Below are 19,990 nucleotides of genomic sequence, written 5' to 3'. Positions count from 1 at the left end.
TATTTTGGATTACAAATGCGTGCATGAGAAAAATGTAAAAGATTTTTTATATTATAAGGGTTTTATTTTCTATTAATAGCCACTTAAAGAAACTATAACACACAAAAAGGAAAGTGTACAGCTTAATGAATTATCACAAAATCTATTAATCTTTATACTACCCAGGTCAAGAAACATTACCTTAATTCCAGGAGCCTCTTTCTTGCCTCCCACAATCACTTCCCTTTCCTATATAGGATATCACTATTTTGACTTGTAATACTACTGATAGTTTGACTGCTTGAATTCTATATAAATAAAGTCATATAGTACATATTCTTTCGTGTTTGTCTTTTGCCCAACACTGTTTTAAGATCATTCATTGCCTGTAGCAGTAGCTTGCTCATTTCACTGCTGTGCAGTGTTCAACTGATTGACTGTATCAACATTTATTTATCCATTCTACTCCTGATGGACATTTGGTTTATTTCCAGTTTTGGCTACTATGAATAAGGTTGCTATAAATATTCCTGTACATATCTTTTGGTGAAATTGCTAGGTCATAAGGTATGCATGTGCTGATACCTAGTAGATATTACCAAAGAGTTTTCTAAAGTGGTTTTTTAACAATTAACACAAATCTCAGATTTTATAAAAGTCCCAGTTGCTCTGCATCATTACTGACAGTATTGTCAATCTTTTGCATTTTAGCCATTTTTGTGGGAATGTAGTATTATCACATTGTGGTTTTAATTTGCATCTCCTTGATTATTAATGAGATTGAGTACCTCTGCATATATTAATTGGACATTTGGATATCCTCTTTGTAAATTTGTTAAAATCTCTTTTTTTTTTTTTTTTTTTTGAGACGGAGTCTTGCTCCGTCACCCAGGCTGGAGTGCAGTGGCCAGATCTCGGCTCACTGCAAGCTCCGTGTCCCGGGTTCACGCCATTCTCCTGCCTCAGCCTCCCGAGTAGCTGGGACTACAGGCACCTGCCACCACGCCCGGCTAGTTTTTTGTATTTTTTAGTAGAGATGGGGTTTCATCGTGTTAGCCAGGATGGTCTCGATCTCCTGACCTCATGATCCGCCCGTCTCGGCCTCCCAAAGTGCTGGGATTACAGGTTTGAGCCACCGCGCCCGGCCCTCTTCTTGCTTTTCCATTGAGATACCTTTTTTAAAAAAAAATTTGATTTTTACTTTAAAAAACATATTGTAGGAGCCTTTTTTGATTACATATGGAGAAATTTATTCTTTGACTTGCCTTTTCATTCTTTTAGCAATGTCTTTTAAAGAAGAAATTCTTAGCCAGGCATGGTGGTGTGTGCCTATAATCCCTGCTACTTGGGAGGCTGATGGGGGAGGCTGAAGTAGGAGGATACCTTGAGCCCAGGAGTTTGAGACCAGCCTAGGCAAAATAGTGAGATCCAGTCTTAAAATAAATAAAAGCATATCATAATTTTAATGTCATCCAATTTATTAATCTTTTCCTTTATGTTAAGTGCTTTCTATGTCAAAGAGAATCTTGACTTACACCTAACATCATGAAAATATTCTCCTCTGTTATATTCTAGAAGCTTTATTAGTTTACCTCTCACCTTTAGATTTATACTCCATCTTGAACTAATATGAGGTAAGAGTCAAATTTTTCCCTATGAGTATCCAATTAATCTATTTTTTCTTTAAAAAAGCCCTTTTCCTATTGTCCTAGAATACTTTTTTTTTTCCCATAAATCAAGTGTCCTTTATATGGGTCTGTTTATAGATTCTCTGTTCTATTCAGTTGGTCTATTTGTCTATTCTTCCACCAGTTGAGCACTGTATTAATTACAGGACCTTTATAATATATCTTAATAACTGGGAGAATAAGTTCTCTTTCCAGTTCACGAACGTACTATTCCTTCTGTTTATTTTGGTCTTCTTTAATTTCTTTTAATAATTTTTCTGGTTTTTTTGTTAGCATTCTTACACATTTTTGTTAATATTTTATATCATATTAAAACATAAAAGAAGTCTCAATTAAGAGCCAAGCAGGTGTGTGCGTGTGTGTGTGTGTAAGTGGACTAGATCTAAAATATACAGGCAAGTACATAGGGTCAAGAATAGCTAAATACCCTTGAAAAAAGGTAGAACTTACTTTTAAATGTATTAATTCAGTTTTTACAAAACTAAATTTATCAACTATTTTGCCACTGTTTTAAATTTTCAAGAAGTATTCAATATCTTAAATGTGAAACTTATACAAAATTGGCATTCAACTAAGCTAGGATGCAAATACATTGCACAAAATGAACAGGATGACATGTCTATGGGGAAATAAAAACTAGACTAACACAAAAATTAGATTTCAGTTTCTCAAAGGCTGTTGAAATCATCTCACACAATTTGTCATGCCATGAACTTTGTAAGTAGGTAATAGAAACAAATCTGATAACTGGTCATATATGTATCTAAGGCCTGGGAGAGGTCAGGGTTAGAATTCTGGTTCTGAAAACAATATATATGTTAGATGTTAATGTCCTATGAGTGGAATCATGTCAAGAGAAAAGGGTGGTAAGTCAACAGAAATATGAAGAACAGCAATATTTAGGTAAGCTAAAAAAGAATCCATTTGGGACACAAGAAGCAACAATCAGAAAGGCAGAAAGAAAATCAGGAGAAATAGTGCCAAGGAAATAGAGACTCAGGATGTTGTCAGTAGTTAAGTGTCAAATACAAGCAGAAAAGTCAAGTAAAATGAAGACTTGAAGTGTCCATTAGATACAGTAGTAAAGATGTCGAGGTTAACCATCTCGAAAATTATTTCAGCGGCATAACTGGATAACAAAGACAGAAATAAGCAGGTTTCAGAGTGACAGAAGGTAATAACATGGAAACAGAATCTGGTTTAACTAAGAAGAGAGAGTGTGTAGCAGTCAATAGAGAAGCAGATTTTCAGAGATTTTTAGTTTTTAAATTTTAGGATGGAAGATACTCAAGCATGTTATAGATTGCAGGGGAAGAGCCAGTCAAGAGTAAAGAGGCTGAAGAGACAAGGAATAATTGACAGAGAAGATGGTAGGATGTAGGTTAAAAACAAATATAGAAGGATATTGACCTTGATCAAGACCGTTCATTTTCTGAGACTGGGAAAAAGGTGGTTAGAATGTGCACAGATAGAATTTTTTGTTGGTGAGGGAAGAGAGAATGTTTCAAATAGGACAGAACTTTCCAATCCTTTTCACAACATGACATTCATAGAAAATGATCATATTTGGGATAAATGGATGAGGCTGTTTACAGCTAACGGTCATGACTTTAAAGGTTTCTAGCGCCGGGTTTGGATACATAAAAGTGCAAGTAACAAAGGATATGTGAATGACAGTACCTTAATCAATAAAAACACTTAAATATCTTAATTAGAAGTTAGGAGTTAGGCAATTCCCAGGTTTGTACAGTTAGGTCCAAAATATTATCAAAGCCCAGGTCTGAATGTCTGTGCTTCCCCCAAATTCTTACGTTAAAATCTAACCCCAAGGTGGTGATATTAGCAGGTGGAGCCTTGGGGAGGTGATTAGGTAATGAGAACAGAGTCCTCAGGAATGGAATTAGTGCCCTTAGAAATGAGGCCTGAGGGAGCTGCCTTGTCCCTTCCACCATATGAGGACATAGACAGAAAACCAGCCCTCACCAGACACTGAATCTGCCAGTGCCTTGATCTCGGACTTCCCACTCTGCAGAACTGGGAGAAATACATTTCTATTGTAAGCTACTCAGTTCATGGTATTTTGTTACAGCAGCCCTAAAAGCCTAAGACAACGGGGTCTTTCCCTCTTTTTCTTCTAAAAACTTGTTTTCAGTCCTTAGGTTTGTTGCCTCATGATCAAGCATCACATCAGTGTTCAAAGCAGGAAGAGCGAGATAGAGAGAAAAGACAGTCTATACAGGAGGAAAAACTTTTCCAAAAATCTTTTCTGAGTTCCTTCCCAGCAGACATATCATTTTATTTCATTAGCTACAAGATAGCTAATGAACCAACTGAAGGGAAGTGAGGAAAAGTGTCTGTGTTCCTCAATTCTATAGTGAGAGGCAGGCAAGGAGGAGGAGGCAGGAGGCAGGAGGGCAAGAGGAAGTTGAGGCTGTTCAAGCTTGAGGACCTCAATCCTTTGGCTGTTACCTCTAATTTAGGAAATCTTGTATGTGTTTATAATCTTTTATATTATCTTGAGGCATTTTTTTTTTGTGAAATAAACTGGTTTAAGTCTTCTCATATTTCATAAATTTTCTGTTCTCATTGCTTGCCTTAAATACTTAGCATCATCATCTTCATCATTAGTAAACTTACAGAATAAGTTTAATTAATGCAGTCCTTAGTGATTCTGAATTTTTGAAGTTATTTTTCTCTGTTTTATTTTTGACACTCCTCTCCTTAAAGTACTGAGTGGCAGTTTTGGAGGGGATAGTGATCACATATTTGCTCAGAAACCGTTGATAGTCGCTTACTAAATTCTTACTGATATGTTGATGTCCTTTCATTGTACATGTAAGTATAAGCAAAGTCTAGGGGGAAGAAAATTAAAACAAAAGAACTACTTTGAGAAAACCATGTTTGAGGACAAATTCCATCTCTCAGAAAATGTTTCATGTAATTACATCAAGAGAATAAAGATGCAAAACATCTAATGAATTGGGGGAAAAGATGTAAAACATATTCATGGAAGCATACTAGGTTTTAAATTGCTCTCTAGATTGTATTATTTAGAACAGTCTCGCAATGCTTATTATATTATGTGCCTGCAGGTCCTGAAAAGAAGTGTTTTTTATTAGATTATGTAGATTAAATGACTTTATTTATGTGAAACACTATATTGTATGTTTTATTCTGTGGTTAGTAGCTTAAAAAGAAACTTTACTTTTCAAACTATTTTTATTGTATAGGCGGTCTGTGCTAATGCTGTGCTGGAGAAGATAAAGAACATCTTCCAGGAAGAAGAATCCATAAGGCAAAACAGAGAGGAGAGGGAAAATTGTAGAAAAGCCTTTTCTGAGCCTGTGCTTTCAGAGCCTATGTTTGCTGAAGGTGAAATCAAAGCAAAACCTTACAGGTCACTGCCGGAGAAGCCAGACATTTCAGATTACCCCAAGCTTCTTGCTAATAAGCAGAGTAATAAGATCCAAGTTTTACATTCTGTGTTTGACCAATCAGCTGAAATGAATGAGCAAATCTGAATACAGATATCACTGAACAGAACCTAAGAGTTATCTATTTAATGGCACATTTCATCTGACAAAACTCAAGAGTCTAGTTTACATATTCTGAATTGCTCTGCTTTCTTAAAAAAAAGAGAAGGGGGCTACTATTAAAATGTCATTTTCTAGTATTTACATGATAGAGTAAATAAAATGAATATTGATGTGGAATATAGGTACTGACTATATACTTTTAATGAACAAGAAAATTCATCCTTTGGTGGGTGAGACTTTACACTGTGGTTTATAATATAAGCATATTTATAATACATTAATATTTTTATTAAAGACTTGTTTTGAGAGTCTAATTCTTTACTTTGGAGGAAAAAAAAGCCCTATCAAGATGCTGCATATCAAATTAAAAGGATAATTATTTTTTATATGCAGACTGGAGAGTTTGAGTCTGCCTATTATTATTTTGTAAATCACTTGTAAAGTTATGAAGGATTTGCAATTCACAGATGTCATAAATTTATAAAACAAAATATTTACAAATGTGATGAGAAGATTTCTGTACATGAAGACAGTACATGATATGATATTTTTTATTTCTACAATTAGAGATATAAATTTAGAATGAAAAGTCAAGTGCACACTACTCATTATTCCCAGTGGCTCTTACGAGAAAATATTTCTGTAATTATTCCTGCAAACCAGGGCTACAGATTTTGCCTGAATAAAGTACTTTGATTTTCTTCTATACATTTTGTATTCTGGACACGTGTTAAGACCTGACTGGGCATGGAAGGATTATCACATGATAGAACAGACCGGGATGTACCTTCCTGAGAGATAGTATATGTTCTGTACGTAGTGAGTAGTTGCTGCCACAAACAGTATCTATAAAAAGCACAAGTCTGGTTCGTTGGTTGTCTGAGAAATGAGGACCAAGTGCTACTCATGCTATCCATACTCCAACAGAAAAGGAAGTGTAATAATATGTAGCAAAGGTCCCTGTAAGCAGAGTCTTTACTATATAGACCTTATTCATTTACTATTTTTATAATAACCAAGGGAAAGAGTCCAGGTCAGCTCCTTAGAATGTTAAGTATTAGATTTAGATTCTTAATGTAATTCTCCTCCTCTAAACGTATTACTGTGCTTTGCAACTAGGTTCCAATCTTGACAAAAAGTTCTTCTCACTCTGAATACATCATCTACTCATTTTGGCTATTTCTGGTCCCACATAGTGGTGATTTATGCATGAGCACTGACGATGCAAAAATCACCACTATGTGCTGCTGATTTTTGCATGGTGGGTGTCTGGGGTGTTATTTTAAATACATTACAGCTAGTATGGTATGAGCACCAGGCAAGTGAACAGTACTGACCATAAATAACTGACATGATAAAACCAGGGTGAACCAACTGAACATCAACCTTGCCTGGGAACTCCAAGGAACAAAACCCTAGATCTCCTCTCTATAACATTTATAGGAGACACTTAGTTGTGCATATATTCACATAAAGTTCTAAAAAATTTTTAAAAACCTTTATTTGAAAATTTCATATAGGCATTCGAAGTACACTGGCTCACTGAATAGGAGACTTTACATCTCTCATGGCTGGGCAGCAGCTGGGTCTGGCTTCCTTACTTCAAGATCTGCCTTGATCATAGAGAAACTAAGCCAAGGTTTATTTGGTTTTGATGTCTAGCACAGTGGTTAAGTTTCTTATTTTCAAGTTCAGCAGGTAAACTTATCTCATTTTTGGAGGTATTTTTAAAGTATAAAAAGTCTGCTATGTTATTTGGGAAAGTTGTACAGTTCAGATGTGAACATTTCAATGTATTTAAACTTTACCTAAAAATGTAAAAATAACAATCAAATAGGAGAGGTAGGGAATCCATAGAGATATAAATAAAACAAGAATGGAAGAATGCTGATAACTGTTAAAGCTGACTGATGGAAGTTCATTATATAGTCTACTTTGTATATATTAAAACTTTTTCAGAATTAAATCTGCTACATCAAACAGGGATTTTTTCCTATTTTAAAAATTAAATTAAAAAAATTTTCTTACTAAACCTTAATTTTTACCTATTATTTGTTCACTCCAAATTTATTTTCATCCTTCTTAAACAGAACATCCCAAACCTATAACCTTCAGGTTCTAATTAATCCAGAAGATTAGATAAAATGTATTCTATTGATCCTGATAATCCTTACATCATACTAAGTATGTGTGCTCTTAAACCTCTCAAATTTATATGAGTTTTAAATAGTTGTGCCTATGTTGAAAAATTTCATCACCTTTAAAACTGAAGCAGTTATTCTAAAAATGTTTTCAAGCATACACAATATTTTTCATTTCTATTTTTTTTCTTTTATCGAGAAGAACTCTTAATTACTTTGAAGTCTCCAGTGGCATAAAAATCAGAGTCACACTTAAAAGGTTCACTAGAAAGAGTCACATAAATATTCCCATTGTCTACTGTCACTGTGTGAATCCTTTGCTTTACTCCTTTGGAGCACCACTTGGGTTTTGCTGATGGATCTTTAGGGTTTATAGACTGGTACAGACCTTCTCCTGTTGCCAAAGTAATTTTGTATTTATGCCAGGGGCAAACTATACACGGTCGTCCATCAAAATCCTGGGGAAGAGAATAACTCATTTAATATTCTGACATGTCACATGTTCTTGATACACCATAGACTCTGAAGAGAATCTGCTGCAGAAGAACCAGGTTAAAAAACAGGTTAGCTTTTCTTTTTTCCTCCTATTTACAAATTATACAGCATAAAGCAGATCCTAATCTGAGAAGAGTCATCAAGCTCTTTTACAGTTGATCAGAAAGCCAGTTAGAGCTCTATCAGAAGACTGACATGCTCAGGCAACTAAAACATGTGACTGTAGCTGTGCGATTATCTATTAGATGTCAATGTCACCTCCTTGACAGAAATGGGGCAAGGACTTCAAGTGCTTCTATAGGAATTTTCACTAGCTTCTGGAATTTTCACTAGCTTCTAGAATTATAAGGTTCGGATATAAATTCAAAAGGAGTTACTAAAGGCATGAGTGCATATGATAATAGAAGAGCAATCTGTGATCCAAAGTAGTTAATTCTCAACTTTTTAACTGTCTTGGTGAAGTGCTTCTCAAACACAGGAAGCACCTGGATCTTCAATGTATGTTTCAATGTATGTCTCTCTGTTTAAATGTAGTACGTCTAAGGGGTTGGGGTGACAAGATTCTGCATGTCTAAAAAGCTCCCATGTGACACCAAAGTTGCTGGTCTATGGACAACAGTTTGAGGAGCAAGGTCTTCAAGCTCTCATTATGGACTGAAACTAGGGAAAATTCTATGAAACTATTATCAGCTCACAAATGTAAGTGGGTGCTTTCATTTTTCCCCTCTATATCCAAAAGTGCAGGAATACTGATTTGTACTTTCATTTGGTGACTGATTTGTACTGTCAGCAAAGATTCACATTTTCATAATTTACATTACATAAAACTGTCAGCAAAGATTCACATATGTGGTTTTGAACAATGGGAAAAAATAGAAAAAATAAACACACATATGTTCTTTAACATGACAGGTGTGTACACTCATCAAGTGTAGAGAAAGTGGAATGCTAAGTTCAAGTTTGTACTTTGCATCAGTTAGAGAGAGAGAGAGAGACCAATTTAATGAAGAAAGAAGAAATTTAGGTGACTACTTTTGGAATCCAAGGAAGCAAAGACAACTTCTTCCTCAGTTAAGACTACCGTGTGGTTTATTTCTTTAAAAATATATTTATACTGTATATTTTTGTTATAAAAGTAATATATACTCATTGTAAAAAATTCAAATTATGCAGAGTGTATAAAGTAAAAAGTGAATATTCTTTTTGATGAAAAAAATGAGATCTCATAAGACTATTATCTTATGACTTGCTTTTTTCAGTCACAAATACATTATTCACATCTCTCCATACTCATATAGATCTGCCTCATTAATTTAATGATTGCAAGGTACAGTTATTCCACAGCATGGCTGTATCATAATTTATTTAACCAGTTTCCTATTGTTAAAACATTATAATGAATTATTGCCTTCAATTCATTATAATAAATAATGCTACAATGAATCATTCCTATACAAATACTTAAACATCTGTGCAATTATGGCCATAGAATAGATATAGAGTATAATTGCTAGGTCAAAAGATATGCATATTTCTCATATTTATCTTATGAATTCCAAGAATACTTGAAATTATACTCAAAGCATTAAAATATAGTTCAAACCAACTATAAATTAGTTTTGAATATATGTATATGCTGAATTTGCTGAAAATAAATTTAATTTTACATACCTCTATGTCTCCCAAATGTAAAGGTCCTCCTGAGTCTGAAAAGGAATCGGATATTACCTGCAGTCACTAAAAAACTGAAATTTTGATAGTTTTATGGTTTAAAGTTTTACAAATGAAAAATAAAATCTTACGGTAACAGCGAATATCCATAGCATGATATTCTCCCTTGTGGTAGAAAATGACCACTTCTCTATCATGGACAACAGCTGTCATTCTTTCAGATTTTTTAATGTCATCTTCTCTGCCCACACAGACAGAAGAATATTCCCTCTTTTCAGGATCTTGTGCAGAGCCATCAAGATTCATGCTAGTTGAACGTAAAGAAGGAAAGTTACAAGAAGTATTCACTAATTTGGTTCCAACTTAATGGAGATAACCATAAGAATGAATAGTTTGGACTTTTCAAGATTAATGGAGGCACTTTCTGAAGCTACATAAAACATTTATAAATACTGGATTATTATTATTATTAGTAGTAGTAGTAGTAGTATTTTGAGACAGAGTCTCACTCTGTCACCCAGGCTGGAGTGCAGTGGCATGATCTCGGCTCACTGTAACCTCCGCCTCCCAGGTTCAAGGAATTCTCCTGCCTTGGCCTCCTGAGTAGCTGCGATTACAGGAGCCCATCATCATACCTGGCTAATTTTTATATTTTTAGTAGAGACAGGGTTTTGCTGTGTTGGCCTGGCTGGTCTCAAACTCCTGACCTCAAGTAATCCACCCACCTCAACCTCCCAAAGTGCTGGGATTACAGGCATGAGCCACTGCGCCCAGCCATACATACTGGATTATATTAAGTAGACAGTCATTACTTTGCGTTAGAGACTCTTAAAGACTGCCAAAATTAGGGAGGATTCCTCACTTTGAGGCTAGAGTTATATTAGATTCATTTCGAGGTCAAGAAGGAAATTTCAGAACTTATAAAACATAGAAATTTAAGTTTCAGTATCCCTTTATTTCCTATCAAATTTAACACTAAACAACATTCAGTTATTATCTGCATTGTTCTCAGCCTTCTGCTAAAGGCAGGATTCTTTGATTGTCTGAATAGTCTTCAGCCTCTTGGCTAAGGTGGTCCACCTGGTTTTGCCTAGAGTACACAGTTGGCTCTTACAGGCACAACCAGATAGCTGTTACAGCAAGAGAAGATGGGTATGAATGAAAACTTTTCATTTTCTTACCTCAGATAAAAACTGGTCACTGAGATGACAGCTGAGCTGAAATGCCCAAAATGCAAATGAACTAGACATGCCAACAGCTGGGGGAAGAGAATTCCATACTGAAGGAATAGCAAATACAAAAGCCTGAAGGAAAGAAAAGGCTTGGTGGATGTGTTCCAGAAGACTGGAACATCATGTGCAAGATTGGTAAATAGGCAGGAGCCAGGTTGTGCAGTGCTGTGTACAGATTTTACTCTAAGAGCAAAGGAAAGCCACTAAAGAGTATAAAGCAGGAAAGTGTGACTTGATTTCTTTTTGAAAGAATGCCCCGGCTCTATGGAGAATGGATTATAGCAAAACAACAATGGATGCACAGAAATCAGAAAGCTAGGGGTCCATGAAAAAGATGGTGGTTTGCCCCAGGGGGTTGACACTGTAGGGGAGAAAAAGTAATAGTAACAGTAGCAGCAGTAGCTACAATTATATTGTGTTAACTATGTGCCAGGCACTATTCTAAGGCTACATTTATTTATTAACTCCTTTAATCCTCCATGATACTAAAAAGGTATCATTATTTTAATTTTATAGTACAGAGAAGTTGGGTTGATGCTACAGAAAAATAAATAAAGATGACTCCCAAGTTTTAGGTTTCTGCAGCTAGGTGAACTGTAGTGCGAAAGACTGTGATGAGAAAGGCCAAGAAATCAATGGTATTTTTGCAGGATGGAAAATCAAAAGCTATATACATTTTGCACATATTGAGTTTAAGGTATCGCAGAGACATCCAAGTAGAGATATCAAGTCAGCAACCAGATATAAGAGACTAAAGTTGAGAATATCTAGAGAGAAAAATTGGGGAGTTTCCAGGTTATAGAATTCTATGGACTCACTTGGAGAGGAAGTGTATGTAAGGAAGAAAGAAGGTCTAAGACAATTCCTGAAGCACTTCAACATTTAGGGGTCAGGTGGAAGAGAGGCTGTAGAGACGCAAGACCAGTAGAGTATCCAAACTATTGCTAATCAAATGAAATTCATTCACAGCTTTCTTCTCTATCTTATATTCTCCTTGAATTGCAAATAGGTGGTAACCTAGAAATAAAAGGCAAGCAATGAGGCCAAATAAATTCCAATGCTGGTCACATCTGTGTACTAAACAATAAATAATACATGAAGAAAACTCGAGGATCCTAGGAAACTGTCCTGACACTATGGTTGTTCTATAAAGAGTTGGGCCTACCCTGTACCCTTTTCTCTTTGTAAGTTCATTTACTCCCTATACATCCACCCTCCTAGAAATCAAATACTAATTAGTATCCAAGTAAGAGCTTATATTCAGAATATAACCATTACTACTATCTTTTCCCTGTATTTCTAAAGTTTATCTCCTAGTCTACTCTTTAGTATCCTTTTGGCCAAATATAGAAATTAAAAGGTGGGAAAAAAATCAAGACTAAGAAATATCTCAATATTATTTTTAGGAACAGGCTTAAGGATTATAGGTTTGATCCTGTCCTTGCATCAAAATAATGACTCAGGACAGTGGCTCACACCTGTAATTCCAGCACTTTCAGGGTGGGAAGATCACTTACCAGGAGTTCAAGACCAGCCTAGGCAACATATCGAGACCCAGCTCTACATAAAAATGTTTTTTAAAAATTACCCAGGTGGGTTGGTACTTGCCTGTAGGGTTGACTGCTTAGGAGGCCCAGGGAGGAGGATCACTTGAGGCCAGGAGTTTGAGGCTTCAGTGAGCTATGATCATACCACTGTACTCCAGCCTGGGCAACAGAGTGAGACCCTGTCTCTAAAAATATTTTTTTAAGAAAGAAGTTTGCTGTGAAATGCTCAAGATATTAAACACACACTTATCTACAAATATTTAACAAAATTACAAACCAGGTGTCAACTTCAAATAAATATTCTAACTTTAGGAAGATACTTCATCATCCATGCTTTTTTCAAATATAGTAATATTGTAGTATTTCACAGGAAGTTAAATAATATAATGTACCTTTCCTTGATCAACAGGAATCTGCATTTTAATTCCACTCAAGTCTTAGGTTACCATTTTACGTAAAAACACATATATCCAACTTCTTTTTCTTTTTCTTTTTTTTTTTTTTTTTTTTTTTTTTTTTGAGACAGTCTCACTCTGTAGCCCAGGCTGGAGTGCAGTGGCTCAATCTCAGCTCACTGCAAGCTCCACCTCCTGGGTTCACGCCATTCTCCTGCCTCAGCCTCCCAAGTAGCTGGGACTACAGGTGCCCGCCACCACGTCCAGCTAATTTTTTGTATTTTTAGTAGAGACGGGGGTTTCACCGTGTTAGCCAGGATGGTCTCGATCTCCTGACCTCGTGATCCGCCCGCCTCGGCCTCCCAATGTGCTGGGATTACAGGTATGAGCCACCGCGCCCGGCCCTATCCAACTTCTTTAAAGAAGGCATTTGTACCTCAGTGTACCTAGCTTAGAATGGTTACACACTATGGGCCAGTCCCTTCCCCAAAAAAGAGAAAATGTTTTCATGGAAGTGCCAAGTGACTTTAGGCCTTCTGCAGAGAATTTTTCCTGATGGCTTCTCTAAATATTTATTTAAGCCTGTATAACTCATTGGAAGTTTTAAAATGTTAGCAGAAAAAGAGCATGGTTCATTTAAAAAGTAAGTTTATAAAACAAAAATTATTAAGAGTAAAATCTCTAAGTTAGTGTATTAGGAGTGAGCTTTAGAAAAAGAGAATTTATAGGTCACTATTTTGAGAGAAATAGTTCTGAGCCATGTGGAAGACAAATATCAGATATCATTGTAAGTCTAGGCTCCAAAATTGAGGTGTAGAGAGGTATGTGTGTGCATGTTTGTGCATGTGTGCATGTGTGTTGATGGGGAGAGGCAGGGGCTTTGAATTCAATGTATAAAGGAAGGCATCACACATATCAAGCTTAGAAAATTACAGGGATGTCAAATTTACACTCTGAAGTTTGCATTTTTAATTCTTGCTCTAACCAATTTTTTTTTAAATGGGGGGATACAAAATACATATGCTGTTTTTAAAAATTATCTCACAATAAAAAAGAAAAATTTATTATTTTAAAGCAAAGGCAAAGAGGACCAGGGCCATGATTTTCTGGGTTAGCTATGGCTGACAGGAGGCAGGAATACTATCTCTGAATGGTCATCTGGTTTTATTTGATTTGGGCAGGTACTCAAAAGAACATAAATTGCTCAGGTGGCAGTATTTACCTTCAGAGTTGGGCATGCAGCCTTCATCACATTTTGTGACAGAACAGAGGCATAATAATAAGAAAAATGGGAACAGACAAAGGAATGAACTGAAAGAAGGGGAAACAGGCTAAAGAAAAAGAAAAGAAAGAAATGTGGAATTTGCAATACATATAACTGACAAAGGCTTGAGATTCAGAATATATGAATAACTCCTATAGGCCAGTAAAAAAAAATAACAAATAATCATAGAAAAATGGGCAAGACATGAACAAACATTTCACAAATAAAGAAATCTGAATGGCCAATATATGTAAAGACATTCAACCTCATTAGCAGGAAAATGCAAAGGAAATGCAAAGCAAAGTCATTAATGTGATACTATTTTCTATCCACCAGGCTGACAAAAAATTATACCAAGTATTGGTGAAAATACGGAACTGCTAGTGATAACATAAATTTGTGCTACCACAGTTTGGCATTACCTAGTAAAGTTAAACATAATAATAATAATCCCACTTTGGGTATATGCCACAGAAATGCACACAGATATACCAGGAAACATACACAAGAATAGTTATAACAGCAAAAAACAAAAACAACACAAAACCCATCAACAGTAGAAAGAAATGTGTGTATGTTCAATGGAATGCTGTACAGCAGTGAAAAATGTATCTCTACATCAAGTTGGATTAATTTCAAAAAACATAATTGCAAGTGAAAAATTTAAAAAGTCAGAGGATGTTTCCATTTTTATCACAAAAGTGGCAAAACCAAACAGTATATTATTCATGGATATATGTACTATAGGGTAAATATATAAAGAAAAGCAAGGAGATAAATATTTCTTAAATGTTTAAAAATACTTATTTCTTATATTTAAAATTACTCTTTTCAAGACTTAAGTTGTATCCTAATTTATATTTATGTAGCAAATGACCCCAAACCCAAGAAAAATGGAATAAAATTGCCCTTTCTATCCTCAGAGAATGTGCCTGTGCATAGATCATGAATGAACTATTTTGAGACTTTTGTACAGCTAATTTCAAAACTTGGCACCAAAGGAGGAATGAATAGTTCTTTTTTTTTTCCTTCCAGGCAAAAAATAGAAAAGTACTATCAAAAAGTAATGAAATACAAGAGATGTAGTATAATATCAAAAGTTAATTATGTTTTCCCAACTCCCAAATAAATGAGAACCAAATACAGGCCTTTCTCAAATTTGAGTCACTACAAACTTACAGTCTTTGCAAGGTTTGCCTCCAACCCGAAAAACTGGTGAACTTTGAAGGGGCTGATAAAAAAGGAGCAGAGAAGACTGGGGCTAAACGATAAAGGCTTCAGAGAACTATGATTACGGCCTTGCATTTTGCTTAGAAAGTATTATTTTATATGTCAAATAATAGTTTCCTCTATGTATCTTAAATGGTACCATTTATAATATCTGATGACTTTTTACATTTAACACCCATATTATTCTTACTATTGTGAATATCATGAACCATTCAGACAACAGGAAAAGCCCATGTGTTCACCTTAATTATCGTTATTTTGATGAACTATTCATAAACTCCCAATGTATTTCGATTTTAAGTCTACTTTAAGATAGTGGAATCTTAACCGAATGAAACAGAAAATTAAAGGACTCATCCAGTTTGGGGGCTAGATGAAAACTTCCCCCTGAAAAATTTAGTTGTTGTGTTCCATGTTCTCATCGAGAAAAATTTTTGGCCTGTCCCTAAAATTGGTTTCTAAAGGTGCTAACTCCATATAAAATTACAAATCAGCTGAATGGATACTCGGTCACTATTAGATCCCTTTCCGACACAGGAAATAAATTCAAGTTGAATTTTTAAAAATATTTAGTGTAACTCAAATTTCCACAAGACGCTGGAGATAAAAGAGACACGAAGTGAAACGTACTTACTTGTCACTCCTCTTGAGCCATGACTAAGGTGCTTTTACTAAGTCTGGAAACTTTGCCTACACGTTATCAGAATGCTTATCTCAAGTTTGACACCCTTGCTTTTAGGTGCAGGGAAGAAAAATGTCTTAGTAGTTTCTGAATGGCAGAATAATAATGGCTAAAACTAGCTGTCCTTCAGTAAATGCTTACTGCTTGGACCCTTTGAATATAATAGTTCATCAGTCTTCACAAAACCACCAAGGGGTAGGCATTAGTTTTATTCAGGTAGCACCCACTTTTTTTAATAAAAACATGGGGCTTGCAAGTAAACTACCCTGAAGACACAAAAACCTTTTAGCAAAGCAAAATTTTAGCAAAGCAAAAAAAATGGTGATATATATAGTACTGATATTTATATATGTCACCAAAGATGTGATCACGAGTGAGCTAGACCTGGGTTTGCATCCCAGTTCTGCGTGATTTGGGGCAAGTTGCTTAATTTCGCTGTGCTGCAGTTCTTTTACTGTAAGAAGGGCCCGCAACATCAGGGTGCACATAGGGTAAAGCACATAAATGCTTTAACACACGTCAAATGTTTAGAGCAGGCCTAACGCAGAAAAAGCTCAAAGCGCGTTAGCTGGCACCTCTAAGGTCCATCCAGCTCCGGCAGTTATCCTGCCTAACTTCAAGCTGTGTTTAACATTTCGGTAAAGACGGCCTGCAGTTCGGAGACTGCACGTGGCTGTCCAGGTGCTGTAAATTCTCCACTACAGACTCCAGGAGAGAGTATCTCCAGGACGGCCGGGGCTGCGGTAGCCTGGAGCAGCTTCTATACTTTAGAGCGCACGAATGCCATGAAAGCTTGTTAGAACGACCCGCATACCCCCCTGAGGTGGCAGGTCTCAGGTGTAGCCCAAGTTTCAAGGTGAACAAGCTCAGTGGGTCTCCGGTGCCTGGGCGGAAGCCTGCCCTGGCGGGTTAACAGTTAACGCTGAACCGAAACCCAGGAGGCCTCAGGCCTCGCAGCGGCCCGGAGCAAAGGCCACAGGCCAGCAACCCCGCCACAGCCGGAATGCCGAGTCCACGCCCGCGGCCCAGCCGGAAGCAGCTGGTCCCGCGAGCCCGCCCCCTGCGCGGCGAGAACAGAACTTACTGTCCCCGAGTCCTCGCTCCGCCTCCGCGTGACGCTACTGCGCGAGCCAGAGCTCCAGACTCGCGCGGCGCCTCGACGGGGCGGGGCAAGGTCATCCACGTGAACGGAGAAGGCCCGCCCCCAGGACCGCCTCTATGGTATTGCCGGCAGATGACCCTGACCCTGGTTGATAGAGATCGCTGGCCAACAGCGCCTAGCCAGGACCTTCAAACGGGCAGGCCTACTCGTGTGCTTGACAAATGTGGATAGCATCAGTTTACTTTTTAGATGTTTGTTGGTCTCATTACATTTATTCAAATTTTTGATGCGCCCAGCGATTTCGTTCAGGAATTTACCCTATACAAATATTTGCAGGTCTTCGCGATGCTTGTAATCCATGTATAAGGATGTTAAGGCAGGGCGTGGTGGCTCATGCCTGTAATCCCAGTACTTTGGGAGGCCGAGGCGGGCGGATCACCTGAGGTCGGGAGTTTCAGACCAGCCTGACCAACATGGAGAAACCCCGTCTCTACTAAAAACATAAAATTAGCCGGGTGTAGTGGCCCATGCCTGTAATCCCAGGTACTCGGGAGGCTGAGGCAGGAGAAGAGCTTTGAACCCAGGAGGCAGAGGTTGCGGTGAGCCGAGATGGCGCCGTTGCACTCCAGCCTGGACAACAGGAGCGAAACTCCATCTCAAAAAAAAAAAAAGGATTTTTTTTGCAATGAAATAATCAGAATAACTAAAGTGATAACACGGAGGAATGGTTCAATAAAACACAGCACAACAGTACAGACGTGTATTACTTCGTGGCTGTGTACTGTATACTCAAAGGACAGGTGCATGATGTAATGAATATTAAAGGCAAAGCATGGAATACTATATGCGGTGTGCTGTCTTTAATGTAAACAAAAATTATGTTTTGAAATACAAACATGCAGGTATGTATATAAACTTTTTCTGGAAAACTCAAAAGAAACAATAGTGGTTGCTTTGGGAGGAGATGGAGAGTTTTCACTTTCATATTTTGAACTTTGCAATTTTGTTTTTTTCTCATTATACTTCCCTGAATTGACAACAACAACAAAGAAAACCACCAAACCTTCATATCTGTGTTCCGAGCTGGGAAACTAGATGAGCCTAAGTTTTTAAAAGTTTCCTTGACTACCTTCCAATGCAGTGGTTCTTAACCCTGGTTATGCCTTAGAGTCGCTTGGGAGTTTTGAAAAGTCGTGATGCCCAGTGTGTATGCCAGACCAACAAAATAAAACACAGATTTATTTGGGGTTGGGGGCAGGTGGGCAGATTCAATATATGTTTTTAACTTCCTGAGTGATTCCAGTGTGACCCCAAGGTTGAACACTACAACTTGTATTTAGTATGGTGACATATTGATCTCCGGCTCTAGGGTGGCCCAGTGAACCTAGGGCAGCCGAAACCCAGGAACTTTGTCCATTTACCTCAGTGTGCTATATAAATGCCATTTTTTAAAATGAGCCTCAACCTGTAAGAAGTTGAATAGCTCAGAATAATTTGCCTCCAGTGCTAGTTTCTTCTGATTCTATTCTTTTCAGTATAGTTTTAGGGTGATCAATAATATTTCATAGGGTCATTACCCTTTTGGCCATTTGTTCACTGACCCAAACACAAATTAACTATCTAGTTTTGATGTATCACTTATCAAAGAGATAAAATATATTTTGATTTATTATAATTTCCATTATCTGTTAGTCATCCCAAATGATTTTATTGGCACATGGAAGGTGTTAGCAGTCCCCAGCTTGTCATCAAAGGACTAAATAAGGTTTGCCATTTTAGAAATCCTTTTTCACTTTGTCATATTCTGGACATTAAAAAAGGACACATCTTACATCCATCGACCTTAAATTTGATTTTGAATAAACTGAAGACCTCAGTAGTTATACATGCATATGCACACAAGAAGGATGAAAGAAGAGAAACTTTCTTTTATCTCTACCAAAAGTATTCATATGGTTAGTCATGTGATGTTTGGAAAGCTATAATGGAGGTCAGAATAAACTACCCTTCTTCATTTCCCAAGTACACACACACTCAAACGCACAAAACCATTCACACACAGGCATGCACATTAGGTAACAGCAAGAACCCATCCAGTCTATTTGGAAGTCATTATTGTTCAGAATAAAGTTCATGATTCCTACTGTTATTTTGCCTTTTTTTTTTTTTCAATAGAACAATGTGAGCAATGCTACCACTAAGTTTCACCTGTGGCCAACTTGGGGCATGTTTTACCTTTTCTTTTCTTCCTTCATTTGTTTTAGCCTTTCCTTTTCTACGCTTCTAACTTTGGCCTATTAGTGACACCTAGTGGTACCTGTGGCCAGCTTTCCCCCTGATTTTGGCTCTCAATATCTTCATATATGGTTTCAACTGAAAACTGTGAGTCTAGTCCCTCTGCCGTGAGCATCAGGCTGTTTCTCGGCAGACTTTTCAGGTACCAAGACTCCCCTCTTAAAGAAGTTAAAAACTTGTCTTCAATCCTAAGCCAAAATCTGTTTTGACTGCTAGTGAAGGCACTTGTGTGCTGCTAGTTTCACTATAGGGAAGTTTGAAGAGTGTCCGCCGATCTGAATTTCCTACTCCTTTACACTAGAAAAGGGTGATAATACTGCCCTTACTAGGCCCTGGAACTCAGATTATGAGACAGTGCGGGTGGCTCTAAATGCCAGCTATGTGCTTATGACTCCTAAATGAATGTCTCCAGACATACGTTTGTTGGCGATGCCTATTTGACATTTCCATGGGGCTACTGTGGCAGAAACAGTGGTGTTCACCAGACATCCCATAGACTACCACACATTTTCCAGCTCCACTTACAGTTTGTTGCGGCCACATAGCCAGTTTTGAACAATGGGTTGTAGACAGAAGCATAGAAAAGCTGAGATGAGACTTCTCCAGTTGCCTCTTTTTCTATCATAAGAATTAACAACATTCTGCATGGTGGAGCCTACACCAGCCTGGGTCCCTGAGTGACTACGCGGAACAGAGACCACATCCCCCCACCAATTCCCTAACTTCCGTGAAA

General features: G+C 37.2%; 2 protein-coding genes and 1 long non-coding RNA gene across 5 annotated transcripts in view; 1 reads left to right on the top strand and 2 right to left on the bottom strand.

Moving 5' to 3' along the window:
* Positions 1-7,738, top strand: part of SPATA9 (spermatogenesis associated 9) — a 58,598-nt gene extending 50,860 nt beyond the window's left edge. For all 3 annotated transcript variants that reach the window (XM_073993888.1, XM_005557405.5, XM_073993889.1), the window contains one exon: positions 4,898-7,738. In XM_073993888.1, the coding sequence (XP_073849989.1) occupies positions 4,898-5,188 (291 nt within the window). In that variant the 3' untranslated portion in view covers positions 5,189-7,738. The remainder of the gene's footprint in view (positions 1-4,897) is intronic.
* LOC135971328 (uncharacterized) overlaps positions 1-16,985 on the bottom strand; it is a 50,278-nt gene extending 33,293 nt beyond the window's left edge. Inside the window, exon 1 of the long non-coding RNA XR_010587500.2 lies at positions 15,813-16,985. This is a non-coding gene — a long non-coding RNA (uncharacterized lncRNA). The remainder of the gene's footprint in view (positions 1-15,812) is intronic.
* On the bottom strand, positions 43-16,985 carry RFESD (Rieske Fe-S domain containing). The gene is given in 7 exon segments (XM_065546500.2): positions 43-7,802; positions 9,511-9,545; positions 9,642-9,817; positions 10,692-10,789; positions 11,561-11,590; positions 11,592-11,759; positions 16,945-16,985. Coding segments are annotated over 6 exon segments (639 nt in total). The 5' UTR covers positions 11,625-11,759; positions 16,945-16,985; the 3' UTR covers positions 43-7,535.
* Positions 16,986-19,990: the final 3,005 nt, after the last annotated feature.

Source organism: Macaca fascicularis, chromosome 6, assembly GCF_037993035.2.
Source record: "Macaca fascicularis isolate 582-1 chromosome 6, T2T-MFA8v1.1".
NCBI lineage: Eukaryota > Metazoa > Chordata > Mammalia > Primates > Cercopithecidae > Macaca > Macaca fascicularis.
Note: the sequence above shows the minus strand (reverse complement) of the source record. Positions and strands in the feature narration are given on the sequence as shown.